This window comes from Lineus longissimus, chromosome 19, assembly GCF_910592395.1.
Source record: "Lineus longissimus chromosome 19, tnLinLong1.2, whole genome shotgun sequence".
NCBI classification, from domain to species: Eukaryota; Metazoa; Nemertea; class Pilidiophora; order Heteronemertea; family Lineidae; genus Lineus; species Lineus longissimus.
In genome coordinates this window covers 7565686-7583451 of record NC_088326.1, presented here as the reverse complement: position 1 = coordinate 7583451, position 17766 = coordinate 7565686, and the positions used below count along the sequence as shown (strand labels likewise).

Below are 17766 nucleotides of genomic sequence, written 5' to 3'. Positions count from 1 at the left end.
GCAGATGCAATCTGGGCACCATCTTTCCAAGACATAATTTTTCTATTTCACCAAATTCTACAATAATAATCTAAATTATAAGTGAAACCATTTTGTGTACAGAATAACAAATAGCTACATTTAAACCCTAAATCCCCTGCTCCATTTTTATTAGCTCACCTCTTAGCAGAGGTGAGCTTATCCCATACCGTGGCGTCCGTCGTCCGTCGTCGTCGTCGTCGCCGTCGTCGTCCGTCGTCCGTTAGCAGGGCACGTTTCGTAACTGTTAGAGCTATTGAGTTGAAACTTGGTACACATGTACCCTTATGTAATGACACCTGGGAGACCAAGTTTCGGTCCGATTCGTTTCATGGTTTGGCCACCAGGGGGACAAACGTTAAAAGTGAAAATATGCAATATCTCCCTTAATAGTAGTCGGGAAATTTTGAAAAAAATATGGTAGGTACTTCTAGCAAAGGTGCATCATATATCCTCCGGGTTTTTGATTTGACCTCCTTTTCAAGGTCACAGAGGTCAAATGGTGTAAATTAGCCGTTAGGATGTAACGATGGCACGTTTCTAAACTGCAATGACTATTGATACCAAATTTGGTACACATTTACCCCTTAGTCAGGTGATCTCAGGGACCAAAGTTTGGTCCAATATGATTCACCACTTGACCACCAGGGGGCAAAATCCAAAAACCTTAAAAATGTGATTATTCCTTAACTTCTTGCAAGATTGCCACCAATTTGATATCATGGGTACATCTAACCACCATACAGTATATGTCACACAGGTTTTTAATTTGACCTTCTTGTCAAGGTCACAGAGGTCAAATGGCGTAAATTCGCCGTCAGGCCGTAACTATGGCACGTTTCTTAACTGCAATGACTATTGATCACAAATTAAGTACACATGTACCCCTTGGTCAGGTGATCTCAGGTACCGAAGTTTGGTGCGATCTGATTTGCCGTTTGGCCTCCAGGGAGGGGGCCAAATCCTAAATTCTTCAAAATGCCATTATTCCTAGTAATGACTTGCCCGATTGGCACCAATTTTATATCATAGGTACATCTAATTCTAACAACCATTCAATGTGTCACCCGGGTCTTCTTTGATTTGACCTACTTTTCAAGGTCACAGAGGTCGAATGTACTGTAAATTGGCCATTTTGGGGAAATTGTAATTGCTTGGACCTACATCAAACCTAACACTACATGACACAAGACCATGCTCTTTGTCCATCTTTCCTTCACATGAGGTGAGCACAATGGCCCTGGCCATTTCATTGTAAGATAAAAGGTTTCACTTTCCAAAAAGGTATATTTATAGCAACATTGCCAACCCCTTCCCAAATACATACATGTGCATAGTGCATTCAATCTCTCTGTGCACACCCAGTGCATTTTGCACTGTCATCCATATGTGGATTTAATATATATTTTGTAAGACACCTGTCTTTCCTTCACTTATTTCAAATTCTATTGTGCTGTCACGCACAAAAGAGCTTTTCACCAAGGAGGGAACAGTCTGCACTCGACAAAGCCTCAGCTTCCCTCGAGTATCGGGAGGGACGATACCAGATTGGGATTCCCTGGAAGGAAAATAGACCAAGTCTACCGGATAACAGAGCGGTAGCAGAAAGACGACTGAAAAGTCTAGAAAACCATCTCAAAAAGAACCCAGAAGTAGCTGATAGGTACAAAGAGGTCTTCGAAGACAACATAGAAAAGGGCTACATCAGAAAAGTACCAGCTGAGGAGTTAGAACAGCCTGGTTGGTATTTGCCTCATTTTGGAGTTGTACGTGAGGATCGAGCCACAACCAAGGTTAGGGTAGTCTATGATGGGGCCGCAGTCTACGATGGAAAAAGTTTGAATGATGAGATGTGGTCCGGGCTAAAGCTCCAGCTAGATGTACTCGATATACTTGTGACGTTCCGGAGGGGAGCTGTAGCTTTAGTAGGCGACATCCGAGAAATGTTTAGCCAGATAATACTCGCCCCTGAAGATCGCAGATTCCATTGCATCCTGTGCAGGGGATTAGATACATCATCTCCCATAGAAGTGTACGAAGCAGTCAGACTTCCTTTTGGTGACCGTGCCTCTCCTTTTCTTGCTCAGTATGTCGTGAGAAGTCACGCGGAGAACAACGAGAATGAATATCCCCTCGCAGCTCAGACTTGTCGCAACCGAGTGTACATGGACGATGCTATCGATTCCTTGGACACCATCAAGATGGGGAAAGATCTTCAAAGACAGCTAGCTGAGATGTTAAAATTGGCTGGTTTTGACGTACGAAAATGGTGCAGTAATAGTATAGAGTTATTACTTGACGTTCCTGAAGAAGATCGAGCACCAGGCATCATCAATTTAGACGAGTCAGAACTGCCATCAATCAAGACCCTCGGAGTAAGATGGGATGCTGAAAGGGACTCTCCTACACAGATGTCACCCTGGAGATCACGAGCAAGAGGACGGTCCTTAGCCTGATAGCAGGGTTATTCGATCCGTTACAGTTATTAGCGCCCTTCATCATTAGGGCCAAGATGATTCTGCAACTAGCATGGATAGAGGGACTTGGATGGGATGAGCCGTTCCCTAGTCACATGGAGAATCAGGTCAGAGTCTGGGTAGACGAATTACCCCAGGTAGCCCAGTTTGCGGTCCCTAGATGTTACAAACAGGACTCTCCTGAAGAAACTGCAATCCATACTTTCTCAGATGCTTCCAGTCAAGCGTATGGAGCCGTTATCTACGTGCGCAATAGATACACCGACGGATCTATTTCAGTTCAAATCATCATGGCCAAAGCGAGAGTCACTCCATTGAAAGCTGTAAGCATACCGCGTCTGGAGCTGATGGCTGCGTTACTCGGATTGAGATTAGCAATTCGAGTAAGAGAACTTCTGGGGATTACAACACTCTGTTTTTGGACAGACAGCACAGACGTGATCCACTGGTTACACGGAGAATCTCGACGTTACAAGCCTTTTGTATCTCATCGCATTGCTGAAATCAATCAATCAATCAATCAATCAACAATGTCTTATAGAGCGCCAAACTCCAGGTAAACCTGCTCAAGGCGCTACCTCCCCACCAAGAAATGCTTCCTTGAACAGCCAGGATTTTAGGAGTCGTTTAAAAGCGCGCAGCGTCCGCCCCCCTGATGTGCTCCGGTAGGGCATTCCACAACCGGGGACCACATGATGAGAAGCAGCGGTCACCGAATCCTGTCTTTATCTGCATACACGCCAATGACGTGTCATTAGATGACCTGGTGACACGCTGCCTCTCAACATGTTTGAGGCTCAGGTATGCAGGTGCATAACCCCGGACCACCTTGAAACACATCAGGAGGACCTTGAAAATGACACGCTGCTTCACCGGGAGCCAGTGAAGAGACCTAAGAACCGGGGAGCTGTGGTCATACTTTCTCGTCCCGGTCAAGATCCTGGCTGCCCGGTTCTGGAGTCTCTGGAGGGGAGCCAGCGCCTTGTCAGGGAGACCGTAGAGAATCCCATTATTGGAGTCAAGGCGTGACATGACAAAGGCATGGATAAGCCTCTCGATGCTACTTGTGTCGAGAAATTTTTTAATTCGGCTTATCTTATACAAGGCAGCATTTACATTCTTGCAAATCGCCTTGATTTGCTCCTGCATTGTCATGCCCTCATCCAGCCACACCCCGAGATCCCGAACACTATTTGACTTTGCAACCCATTGCTGTCCCACATTGATACCTTCCACAGAACCAGTCCTGCGCGACGAAACAAAGTTCAGCATGTCTGTCTTTGGGGCATTCAAGGAAAGTTTGTTCACAACCAGCCACTTCTCTATGCTGGCAATGCACTGCTCTGTATTCGAGATCGCAATATCTCTCTCATCTCCTGAGCCACAAGGAAAAAAGAAATGCAAGACAAGACCAATCCATCACAATGGCGACATGTACCGGGAATTTTGAATCCCGCAGATATGACCACTAGAGGAGCAGCATTAGCTGACCTTGTCGGTGAGAAACTGTGGACTGAGTGACCAGATTTTCTTCACCAAGGAGAAGAACATTGGCCTGCGCAAAAAGGCCAACCAAAAGAGGAGTTGTCAGAAATGGCCTCACAAGAAGTCTCCAAGGCCCGAACACTCACAACGGTTGTAAATGAGCCCATCATCGATAGCACCCGTTACTCCAAATGGATCCGATTAGTTAGAGTGACTTCGTGGGTGCTGCGGTTCGTAAAATTGCTTAAAATCCCAAAAGAGCAAAGACGTTCTTCGTCCAGTTTAACAGCCACGGAAATCGAAGAAGCTGAATTGTACTGGGTAAAATGGATTCAACAGGATAGATATGGAGAAGTCATAGCTAGACTCCAGGAGAAGCAACAGGTCAGCTCTAGGCAGCTTAAGTCACTGGACCCGTTCCAAGATGACAGCGGGATTCTGAGAGTTGGCGGAAGATTGCAGGAGTCCGATCTACCATACGCCATTCGACACCCGATCATTATTCCGCATAGAAACCACATCACTACGCTGATCGTCCGCCGAGTACACGCGGACATAGAAAAACACGCTAAGGGCGTAAACGCAGTGTTAGGCGAATTAAGACAAAGGTTTTGGCTGGTGTTTGGTCGCGAAGAAGCCAAAAGAGTGGATATCGCCTGTGTGACTGATATGCACTAAACAGAAGAAGAAAGCTGTAGGCCAGATCATGGCCCCCTTGCCTTCACATTGAGTTACGATACCTATCAGAGCCTTTGCGAGATCAGGCGTTGATTATGGAGGACCTTTCACTGTAAAAAAAAATAACAAGGAATACCTCAGCAAAGAGGTGGCTCTGCCTGTTCACGTGTACGACGTCGCGAGCCGTTCATCTAGAAATAGCCTACTCTCTAGATACTCACAGCTTCCTAAATGCCTTTTCTAGAATGGTGGCCAGAAGGGGCAAACCAGAGATCGTCATTTCAGATAATGCACAGCGGTCAAAACGTCACTCTTTTCAGTGCGCTGTGTCATATGGTTTCGTGAAGTCACAGTAGATGGCGTGGGGGATGGCGCGGTTTTGACCTTCTTTGACATCTATCGTTTTGTTTTCGAACCAGTTCAGCCAGACGATTGAAAATGGCGGATATGGTGGCCCGATTTCCTAAAGCGGATGTTTTTTCTTTGAAAAAATCGTTTTCAAAGGGGTGAGATGTACCCTAGTAGCGTTCACCGGAAGCAAACATAACCCAACTTTGCGTGGCTATTATTCCCAAGTCGTTAAGTTATCTAAAAATCGGAAAAGATAGCCGTTAAATTCAGGTTTTGAAAAAGATCATATGCACTGCATGCGTTCTATACGTAACTGGTAAGTGAATTGAAAGGGTGATGAAAGTACACCACCCTATTTTCTAGGCCCATGAGGTCGTAACGCATGTGCAATGCATGGCTAGCTAGGCCTAATGGCAGCTCTAATGCTCATGACGCCATTTTTGTTTGATTTGACCTTGGGTTTTCAGACATATCTGTCATTCTTCTCAGTTTGACCATATGTAGTCATTCTCACAAATCCCAATGGGCAGTTACCCTGTCCAGATCCCTCAAATGATCCATATCTACGTGCGCAATAGATACACCGACGGATCTATTTCAGTTCAAATCATCATGGCCAAAGCGAGAGTCACTCCATTGAAAGCTGTAAGCATACCGCGTCTGGAGCTGATGGCAGCGTTACTCGGATTGAGATTAGCAATTCGAGTAAGAGAACTTCTGGGGATTACAACACTCTGTTTTTGGACAGACAGCACAGACGTGATCCACTGGTTACACGGAGAATCTCGACGTTACAAGCCTTTTGTATCTCATCGCATTGCTGAAATCAATCAATCAATCAATCAATCAACAATGTCTTATAGAGCGCCAAACTCCAGGTAAACCTGCTCAAGGCGCTACCTCCCCACCAAGAAATGCTTCCTTGAACAGCCAGGATTTTAGGAGTCGTTTAAAAGCGCGCAGCGTCCGCCCCCCTGATGTGCTCCGGTAGGGCATTCCACAACCGGGGACCACATGATGAGAAGCAGCGGTCACCGAATCCTGTCTTTATCTGCATACACGCCAATGACGTGTCATTAGATGACCTGGTGACACGCTGCCTCTCAACATGTTTGAGGCTCAGGTATGCAGGTGCATAACCCCGGACCACCTTGAAACACATCAGGAGGACCTTGAAAATGACACGCTGCTTCACCGGGAGCCAGTGAAGAGACCTAAGAACCGGGGAGATGTGGTCATACTTTCTCGTCCCGGTCAAGATCCTGGCTGCCCGGTTCTGGAGTCTCTGGAGGGGAGCCAGCGCCTTGTCAGGGAGACCGTAGAGAATCCCATTATTGGAGTCAAGGCGTGACATGACAAAGGCATGGATAAGCCTCTCGATGCTACTTGTGTCGAGAAATTTTTTAATTCGGCTTATCTTATACAAGGCAGCATTTACATTCTTGCAAATCGCCTTGATTTGCTCCTGCATTGTCGTGCCCTCATCCAGCCACACCCCGAGATCCCGAACACTATTTGACTTTGCAACCCATTGCTGCCCCACATTGATACCTTCCACAGAACCAGTCCTGCGCGACGAAACAAAGTTCAGCATGTCTGTCTTTGGGGCATTCAAGGAAAGTTTGTTCACAACCAGCCACTTCTCTATGCTGGCAATGCACTGCTCTGTATTCGAGATCGCAATATCTCTCTCATCTCCTGAGCCACAAGGAAAAAAGAAATGCAAGACAAGACCAATCCATCACAATGGCGACATGTACCGGGAATTTTGAATCCCGCAGATATGACCACTAGAGGAGCAGCATTAGCTGACCTTGTCGGTGAGAAACTGTGGACTGAGTGACCAGATTTTCTTCACCAAGGAGAAGAACATTGGCCTGCGCAAAAAGGCCAACCAAAAGAGGAGTTGTCAGAAATGGCCTCACAAGAAGTCTCCAAGGCCCGAACACTCACAACGGTTGTAAATGAGCCCATCATCGATAGCACCCGTTACTCCAAATGGATCCGATTAGTTAGAGTGACTTCGTGGGTGCTGCGGTTCGTAAAATTGCTTAAAATCCCAAAAGAGCAAAGACGTTCTTCGTCCAGTTTAACAGCCACGGAAATCGAAGAAGCTGAATTGTACTGGGTAAAATGGATTCAACAGGATAGATATGGAGAAGTCATAGCTAGACTCCAGGAGAAGCAACAGGTCAGCTCTAGGCAGCTTAAGTCACTGGACCCGTTCCAAGATGACAGCGGGATTCTGAGAGTTGGCGGAAGATTGCAGGAGTCCGATCTACCATACGCCATTCGACACCCGATCATTATTCCGCATAGAAACCACATCACTACGCTGATCGTCCGCCGAGTACACGCGGACATAGAAAAACACGCTAAGGGCGTAAACGCAGTGTTAGGCGAATTAAGACAAAGGTTTTGGCTGGTGTTTGGTCGCGAAGAAGCCAAAAGAGTGGATATCGCCTGTGTGACTGATATGCACTAAACAGAAGAAGAAAGCTGTAGGCCAGATCATGGCCCCCTTGCCTTCACATTGAGTTACGATACCTATCAGAGCCTTTGCGAGATCAGGCGTTGATTATGGAGGACCTTTCACTGTAAAAAAAAATAACAAGGAATACCTCAGCAAAGAGGTGGCTCTGCCTGTTCACGTGTACGACGTCGCGAGCCGTTCATCTAGAAATAGCCTACTCTCTAGATACTCACAGCTTCCTAAATGCCTTTTCTAGAATGGTGGCCAGAAGGGGCAAACCAGAGATCGTCATTTCAGATAATGCACAGCGGTCAAAACGTCACTCTTTTCAGTGCGCTGTGTCATATGGTTTCGTGAAGTCACAGTAGATGGCGTGGGGGATGGCGCGGTTTTGACCTTCTTTGACATCTATCGTTTTGTTTTCGAACCAGTTCAGCCAGACGATTGAAAATGGCGGATATGGTGGCCTGATTTCCTAAAGCGGATGTTTTTTCTTTGAAAAAATCGTTTTCAAAGGGGTGAGATGTACCCTAGTAGCGTTCACCGGAAGCAAACATAACCCAACTTTGCGTGGCTATTATTCCCAAGTCGTTAAGTTATCTAAAAATCGGAAAAGATAGCCGTTAAATTCAGGTTTTGAAAAAGATCATATGCACTGCATGCGTTCTATACGTAACTGGTAAGTGAATTGAAAGGGTGATGAAAGTACACCACCCTATTTTCTAGGCCCATGAGGTCGTAACGCATGTGCAATGCATGGCTAGCTAGGCCTAATGGCAGCTCTAATGCTCATGACGCCATTTTTGTTTGATTTGACCTTGGGTTTTCAGACATATCTGTCATTCTTCTCAGTTTGACCATATGTAGTCATTCTCACAAATCCCAATGGGCAGTTACCCTGTCCAGATCCCTCAAATGATCCATATCTACGTGCGCAATAGATACACCGACGGATCTATTTCAGTTCAAATCATCATGGCCAAAGCGAGAGTCACTCCATTGAAAGCTGTAAGCATACCGCGTCTGGAGCTGATGGCAGCGTTACTCGGATTGAGATTAGCAATTCGAGTAAGAGAACTTCTGGGGATTACAACACTCTGTTTTTGGACAGACAGCACAGACGTGATCCACTGGTTACACGGAGAATCTCGACGTTACAAGCCTTTTGTATCTCATCGCATTGCTGAAATCAATCAATCAATCAATCAATCAACAATGTCTTATAGAGCGCCAAACTCCAGGTAAACCTGCTCAAGGCGCTACCTCCCCACCAAGAAATGCTTCCTTGAACAGCCAGGATTTTAGGAGTCGTTTAAAAGCGCGCAGCGTCCGCCCCCCTGATGTGCTCCGGTAGGGCATTCCACAACCGGGGACCACATGATGAGAAGCAGCGGTCACCGAATCCTGTCTTTATCTGCATACACGCCAATGACGTGTCATTAGATGACCTGGTGACACGCTGCCTCTCAACATGTTTGAGGCTCAGGTATGCAGGTGCATAACCCCGGACCACCTTGAAACACATCAGGAGGACCTTGAAAATGACACGCTGCTTCACCGGGAGCCAGTGAAGAGACCTAAGAACCGGGGAGATGTGGTCATACTTTCTCGTCCCGGTCAAGATCCTGGCTGCCCGGTTCTGGAGTCTCTGGAGGGGAGCCAGCGCCTTGTCAGGGAGACCGTAGAGAATCCCATTATTGGAGTCAAGGCGTGACATGACAAAGGCATGGATAAGCCTCTCGATGCTACTTGTGTCGAGAAATTTTTTAATTCGGCTTATCTTATACAAGGCAGCATTTACATTCTTGCAAATCGCCTTGATTTGCTCCTGCATTGTCGTGCCCTCATCCAGCCACACCCCGAGATCCCGAACACTATTTGACTTTGCAACCCATTGCTGTCCCACATTGATACCTTCCACAGAACCAGTCCTGCGCGACGAAACAAAGTTCAGCATGTCTGTCTTTGGGGCATTCAAGGAAAGTTTGTTCACAACCAGCCACTTCTCTATGCTGGCAATGCACTGCTCTGTATTCGAGATCGCAATATCTCTCTCATCTCCTGAGCCACAAGGAAAAAAGAAATGCAAGACAAGACCAATCCATCACAATGGCGACATGTACCGGGAATTTTGAATCCCGCAGATATGACCACTAGAGGAGCAGCATTAGCTGACCTTGTCGGTGAGAAACTGTGGACTGAGTGACCAGATTTTCTTCACCAAGGAGAAGAACATTGGCCTGCGCAAAAAGGCCAACCAAAAGAGGAGTTGTCAGAAATGGCCTCACAAGAAGTCTCCAAGGCCCGAACACTCACAACGGTTGTAAATGAGCCCATCATCGATAGCACCCGTTACTCCAAATGGATCCGATTAGTTAGAGTGACTTCGTGGGTGCTGCGGTTCGTAAAATTGCTTAAAATCCCAAAAGAGCAAAGACGTTCTTCGTCCAGTTTAACAGCCACGGAAATCGAAGAAGCTGAATTGTACTGGGTAAAATGGATTCAACAGGATAGATATGGAGAAGTCATAGCTAGACTCCAGGAGAAGCAACAGGTCAGCTCTAGGCAGCTTAAGTCACTGGACCCGTTCCAAGATGACAGCGGGATTCTGAGAGTTGGCGGAAGATTGCAGGAGTCCGATCTACCATACGCCATTCGACACCCGATCATTATTCCGCATAGAAACCACATCACTACGCTGATCGTCCGCCGAGTACACGCGGACATAGAAAAACACGCTAAGGGCGTAAACGCAGTGTTAGGCGAATTAAGACAAAGGTTTTGGCTGGTGTTTGGTCGCGAAGAAGCCAAAAGAGTGGATATCGCCTGTGTGACTGATATGCACTAAACAGAAGAAGAAAGCTGTAGGCCAGATCATGGCCCCCTTGCCTTCACATTGAGTTACGATACCTATCAGAGCCTTTGCGAGATCAGGCGTTGATTATGGAGGACCTTTCACTGTAAAAAAAAATAACAAGGAATACCTCAGCAAAGAGGTGGCTCTGCCTGTTCACGTGTACGACGTCGCGAGCCGTTCATCTAGAAATAGCCTACTCTCTAGATACTCACAGCTTCCTAAATGCCTTTTCTAGAATGGTGGCCAGAAGGGGCAAACCAGAGATCGTCATTTCAGATAATGCACAGCGGTCAAAACGTCACTCTTTTCAGTGCGCTGTGTCATATGGTTTCGTGAAGTCACAGTAGATGGCGTGGGGGATGGCGCGGTTTTGACCTTCTTTGACATCTATCGTTTTGTTTTCGAACCAGTTCAGCCAGACGATTGAAAATGGCGGATATGGTGGCCCGATTTCCTAAAACGGATGTTTTTTCTTTGAAAAAATCGTTTTCAAAGGGGTGAGATGTACCCTAGTAGCGTTCACCGGAAGCAAACATAACCCAACTTTGCGTGGCTATTATTCCCAAGTCGTTAAGTTATCTAAAAATCGGAAAAGATAGCCGTTAAATTCAGGTTTTGAAAAAGATCATATGCACTGCATGCATTCTATACGTAACTGGTAAGTGAATTGAAAGGGTGATGAAAGTACACCACCCTATTTTCTAGGCCCATGAGGTCGTAACGCATGTGCAATGCATGGCTAGCTAGGCCTAATGGCAGCTCTAATGCTCATGACGCCATTTTTGTTTGATTTGACCTTGGGTTTTCAGACATATCTGTCATTCTTCTCAGTTTGTCCATATGTAGTCATTCTCACAAATCCCAATGGGCAGTTACCCTGTCCAGATCCCTCAAATGATCCATAAAACTGTACAATCATTTCTTATGTCTAAATTTAATTGTTTGAAGTGTGACCTTCAGAGGGCAGTGAATGCAGTGCATTGAATGCACAGTCCGAGGCAGGTACAGCTTGTAGGCTACCAATAGGCCCCCTATATATGATTCTATCTCGTAGTTTTAAGCAAATCCTGATTATAGATTGATTATAATATTTTAGGAAGGAGGGCCAATCTGAAATTACAGCAATGAACATGAATAAGAACTTAAAAAAAACCCTGAGCTAAACGACGTCAAAATTGTGCGGTTGTTGGCTAATCAGGAACCACTTTTAGGAAATAATTAGATCATACCCCAGATAAATAGACATTGATGGATATTTTTGACTGGACAGGTGCATATGCCGAGTTAGACCGCCCTGTTCTAGGACTAGGCTCTAGTTAACATGAAAAATTGAAAAAGAAGCAAATATCAGGAAATAAAATTTGTGTATTTGACTTTCACTTCAGCACAAGACATGCAAGACAAAATGAATGCTGATACTTCAACACAATGGATTGCCCCTATGCTTCGACTTGTGAAGAATGTTTGCAACTTTACGGGGAAGAGTAGGAAGAGGGGACAGATGAGAGCTTCATCGTGGTTTATCAATCCAGGTAAAAAATTGTTCATTTTAGAAATTGCAGAAACATGATGCATACCTGGTAAGATGGGCGACACCTTGAAACTTTGTCTTAGCCTTATGGTCAGTATCACACAATAATTCTTTCAGTACTTAAAACAAAAGCCAGGTCGTTCATCTTGACTATAAGTACCTTTGGTCACTGCACCCTCGATGTCTTCACCTTCGCATTCAGGTCTAGAAATTCTGCTCCCCACCTATCCTCCCACACAGCTGCTGGATTTGAAAACATGGTTCACCCCAGTTAAAGTAGTACTTTTCCATTTCAGTTGATGTCGACTTGGCACCTGGCTATCTTGATGTCATAACAGAGCCAATGGATTTTTCTACCATTCAAAAGAAACTTGAGGTAGGTCCTGCTGCTGCTGGTGATCGCTCTAGGAATGAAACAATAGTAAAACAACCCCAGTGACAAAAAGTGTGATTTTTGAGAGTGCAGAACACATGAGTGATGGTCTTTGGTCAGGAAAACCCTGACACCTTTTTAGGTCGAGGGTTTTTCTTATCATTACTGTATAAATCCATTTACTTTTCCAGTCAAACCAGTATACATCCATTGATGCAGCAAACAATGATATGTTGTTAGTGGAAGGGAACTGTTATGCATACAATGCACATACAGATCCTATTACCACAGACTGCCGTGAAGTTTTTACGTATTATCGCAGGGAATATCAAAGATTGTTCAATCGTTGTCAAAAGGTGAGTGTCTGATTAAGACCATAAAGTTACTTAAAACTACGACCTATCCTTTGCAAATATCTGGATATTCTTTCAGTGTCACAGGGATCGCCTCGATTAAGACACTGACTGAATATTACCCAAGATTGGAGCAAGGCCATGCTGTTGGACTTTTAAAAACACAAGAAATTACATCATATTAAGTCTATACAAAAAATTACATCATATTAAGTCAATACTTTATTTTCCGCTACCAGTCAGATGGATAAACCCCTGAAAATCCTGTTTCCAGTGCGTTGAAATGACGTCAAAAATGTGCCAGTCGTGTCGTCACGACTAAACATGATATGATTCCAACACGTTAACAAAATGACGTAGCGCACTTCTCAGGAGGGTGTGCGGTCGTTTCGTCGCACCTCTGACAACTTTTCTGGAAGCGAGAGTGATCCCTCTGAATTCCTTTACGAAGAATGAAGTATTATTTGACATAGATTGGAAGCTACTGCCGCCTCCTAAGCACCGAGTCTGTTATATGAGGATTACAACGTGTACTAAAATTAATCCTGCTGCATGATTTTGATACTGGTTCTGGTTCTGGTGGCTCCAGAGGGGAGTTTTAAATGCGGATACTAGCAAGCAGGCTATAGCAGTAATCCAACTACCCTATTACAAGAGAGTAAATTAGGTGTTAAGCTAAGAATAGCTGTATGTTATGCCATAAACTCTTTTCTCAAAGTGTCCCAGGCTGGAACATTTAGGAGTGGGGTCACCTACTTTATAAATTTTACACTTTAGCTCCTGAAAACAAAGTGATGCTCAAATGATATCATTTCTCTGCAGGTTGAAACGCCACTGACAAAGAAGAGGAGGTTTCCTGTTGGGGGGTTGCAGAGGGCACGGAAGGAAGCAAGATCAAATCTAGCGCACTCCTCAGCATTTAAGGTTATATCCAATCAGGTCGATCAAATGGATGAAACAATCTGTGAAAAAGAAAATACTCTCAGGGAGCTCAATGCTGATGTAAGTGATGAAATTAGTTTGAAAGGCGATGTTCTTCATTCTTATCTTATTTCTTTTATCTTGGCAACGGCCAATCTATTGAATTTCAGGATTGTAACAACATGCCCACCCTTACAGACATGGCCCCGTTGATGATAGCAGGCCAAATCGCAAAATCAAAAGAGCCCAAAAAAAGTCTAAAGTACTAACATGAATGTGCAAACATTTTCATAAGTAATGGACAGATTCTGATCTAATGATTCAAAATATGTGAAGTTAAGTTAATAATAATAATAATTGAGTTCTTATATAGCGCATTCCCAGGTTCCCTGCTCAATGCGCATTTGGGACTACATTATTATCATCCCGGTCTCCACAGAAATCAATCTGGGGTTTCAATGAGCAGCTACTGAGCGCTCGATTGAACTCGACCAGTAGGAAGTTTCTAAGTGGCGACTCAGCCGGGAATCGAACCCACGACCTTCCGGTTATGAGACCGGCTCTCTGCCATTGCGCCACCGCGCTTCCCTAGTTGTGAATAATCTTGTAGCAATGTCGAACAACCCTTCATTTGACATTGTGTATTGCAATACCTGGTTTTAGCATGGGAAGTGTATACCTACACTATAGTTTATGTTTTATTTCGGTCTGATGAAACAAATTCTATTTGTAGTCATACTTTTGTGTACTGCCCTGGGAGCCAAAAATACTTCTCTTGACACATCTCTTTCTTCTTTCACAGCTTGCATTTTTGGAGCGCCTGAAACAGCTAGATGCTGAAGCCAGTAAAGTGGAAACTAAGACTCAAGGTGTACAAGTTGAGGTTTTGAAAGTAAGTGTTACTAACAGCACTTTACTTCCTATTTGGCTCACATGTGATGTATTTGTGTCAAGTGTTATTGTTAACGAGCCTAACAGGCCTGTCTGTTTAATCTGGTGTTAAAACCATTGTTGACACTGTTGTCATGGTCATGATTAATTTGGCCGTGAGGACATTTTCAAGACGTTTTTTCACAATCTTGAGGACCAGGTCAACTGATGCATTTATGCCATGAAACATGAGTTCAGAAGTTGATATTGGTGTCAACACCGAATACTAAAATCAACCAACAGTGGCAAATTGCATAACCAGCGAGTGTACTTATTTTGTAACGAAGTACCCCTGGAAGCCTTAGCAGGTTAGAATCATTGAAATGTGATGCTCACATAACAACTGTAGTTGACGCAATTGGTGAATGACACTTTTTTTGGAAAGTACTCAGTTTCACCATCTATTTTTCAGACACCTGGTAGACCTACATGGACTTCACCTGCAGCTGAACCAGCAACTCCAACTGTCGGTGATTATCTCAACCCAGACGATTTACATCTCCCGTATCGTACCAAAAAGTCCAGGCATCATCGAACAGTTCAGGCTCTGCAGGAGATCCACGGCTGTGCTGAGAACAACAGGCCAGTCAAAGATGGACTGTGGTACAGTCTGACCACAATGTGTACCCCCGAGGAGTTAGCGAGTCGATTCAGGAGGAGCAAAATTTGCAAGAAATTGGAGGAGAGGAAACCTCGGCCAGAGCTTCCATCAGAGGACAAGTTGATTTCTTCGCTAAACGTTATGTACAAAGATGGTCTTACAAGCAAACGTAAATATTGTAGCATTCGCTCCTCAACTAAGCCTCGATTATTACCTTATGCCACCCTCATTGACAATATCAATACTATCCATGATACAAATTATACTGTACCCCTTGAAGGAAAACCTGGATTTCATAGGAAATGCGAATTATTCATAATGGAACTTGCACAAATTTATCTTGACATTGATCAACATCTGATCGAAAGGGGATCAACCCTAAATTTGTTTGGGAAGGAGCGGGACATTTTCTGGTTGCTTTAGGTGCAGATGGGGCTCCAGCAGGAAAATTCAAAACCAACACTTCATTGCATGTGTCATTTCTTAATGCAGAGGAAAGGATTGCTAGCTGTGATCACAATTATCTACTTTTCGGCGCTGATGTACCCGAAGATGACGCGTGTGTTATTGAATATGTGAGAAAATTGTTTGTTGAAATGAAAGAAATTGAGGGAAAAAGTTATATTATAAATGACACTGTTGTGAGGTTTTCACTAGAACTTGTCCCCTCTGACAATAAATGGCTAGCGACTGTAGCTGGAGAATTGAATAATGCAGCCACCTATCCCTCTACTTTTGCCAAAATTCATAAGGATCACCTTGATAGGCTCGATGGTGTTATCAATGAGACTGTCCCTCTCTGGTCTTACAGTGAACGGTTGAGGCACGCTAAGATCATTGAGGGAACGAAACAGAAAACGAGTGATCGAAGCAAAGTTCTTAAGGAAATTGCCTCCTTGGGGTCACGGCAAGAGTTTCCTCCCATCATTGGTTCATATGTTGACAAGGTGAAGATTGATCCATTACACACCAAGAACAACATGTGTCAGCATATGAACAACCTAATCATTAAGGAAGCTATATATCGTTCAGATTCTGCTGTTTTCAAAACCACATGTAAATTAGATAGTCCAACTTTTACTTCTTCTCCAATTGGGAAGTACATGCAGACAGTTCGTGATGTTGTTAAGGCTGGGAAATTGTACATACGTTTGAGAAAATGGTTTTTAGAAAATCGAGTGAAATGTAATACTTCTTTTGCTTGTGACATCCGATTCACTGGTGAGGATTCTTGGAAGTTCTGTCGGAGATTTGCACATTTGATTAAATCTATTGAACCAGTTGGTGGTCATGCCGCATGAACCAGAAAGATGTATTCAAGTCATGTCTGTTGCAGTTCATTTGTACTACTGGGAGAGATTGCATTGCTTTGTTCAGTAAATTCAAGACTTGCCAATTAGATATGGAGAATTTGAAGAACCTTTGTGAACTGTACTTAGCGGCTTTCGCCTTATTCCTAACCCGTGTTTCTTTGACAACCTGGCATGTTGGCTACATCATTCCCTTTCACTCCCAACAAATTTATGATACTTTAGGTTTGGGTTTAGTACTTAATACGATGCAGGGTCGAGAGGCGAAACATAGGCAAATCGCAAACTATTCTCACTTTGCCACTCCGCAGAACAAATGGGCAACTGTGTTTCGCCACGAGTATGTGCACCTGGTCTACCTCAAAAAATTAGATCCAGCATCAGTTGCAAAGGATATGCTTCGCAAGAGAGACCATGTCAAGCATCATGTCAAAGTTATCAATGCCCAAGATCACTGTACTTGTGGTGTTCAGTGTGAGTCTGAAAAGTGTTTTTATTGTAGCCATAGAGTGTTTCAACGGATAGCTAAGTCGTGTGCAGCCAAGACCTTTGACGAGGAACTGAAAAAATTAGGGATAATGGGGTCATGCAAAGCATGAAATTGCTTCTTGTCTGGACGATCACGCTTTGCCTACATGTTCTCCTTTAGGGGCTGTCCATTGATAAGCAAGTTTTATATCCATAGAATCTCCATCCAAATGGTACCTTATTCATTGTTACATGTATTCTAATTCTAGCAAGACATCAGCATCAGTTTGGTCAGAAGGCCTTGTAATTGTTCTTGCATGCAGGGACTGTAGCTATTTGCAATCAGCTCTGGAGACTATATTATACTACTGTACATGTATTGTGTTAGTAGTTGGTGATCAAACTGGTGGTACAAGAGATTACTAAATAATACACACAGATAGGAGCTTAAGATTAATAATACATCTTTTTTAATTTGTTTAGTGATGAATGATGAATCAAAGCTTAAGAATGTTCAGTGAATTGGAAGAAGGGGATTAGACCCCGACTGGATTTGAAGGGGGGGTTATTGATTCGAATGAAACCCTTGAGTTTAGGTTTTACACCAGATTAGGGCTCTCATCGCTGTTATCCCGACTTGACATCCAACTCACTGCCACTTAAGAAGTGTCAAATGAGGTTTTTTACTTGAAAATATCTCTGTCCAAATGATTGTTTTACTTATTTATCCATTTATCGATTAAAAGTTCTTGTTGAAGTTAAACTTTCGTTGTGTTTTAAATCTTTACTGAAAGACACACAGTCAAGTGCTTTTCATCTAGAGGTGACCTGTCATCGGCCAGAACATACAAGGAGACAAGTTGTGGCACAAGTGTCTTTACCTGGATGCATGTGTCAATGACTTTGATCTGGTCGTTTCTTGGATGTGACCAAGACGAAG

General features: G+C 44.0%; 1 protein-coding gene across 1 annotated transcript; it reads left to right on the top strand.

Annotated features, from left to right (window-relative positions):
* The first annotated feature begins 10798 nt into the window (after positions 1 to 10798).
* Positions 10799 to 17543, top strand: LOC135503226 (bromodomain-containing protein 4-like). The gene is made up of 7 exons (XM_064796693.1): positions 10799 to 10997; positions 11725 to 11871; positions 12167 to 12246; positions 12435 to 12599; positions 13419 to 13598; positions 14320 to 14409; positions 14860 to 17543. Exons 2-7 carry the CDS (start codon positions 11733 to 11735, stop codon positions 15469 to 15471), a joined length of 1266 nt encoding a protein of 421 aa, XP_064652763.1. The 5' UTR covers positions 10799 to 10997; positions 11725 to 11732; the 3' UTR covers positions 15472 to 17543.
* The last annotated feature ends 223 nt before the right edge of the window (positions 17544 to 17766 follow it).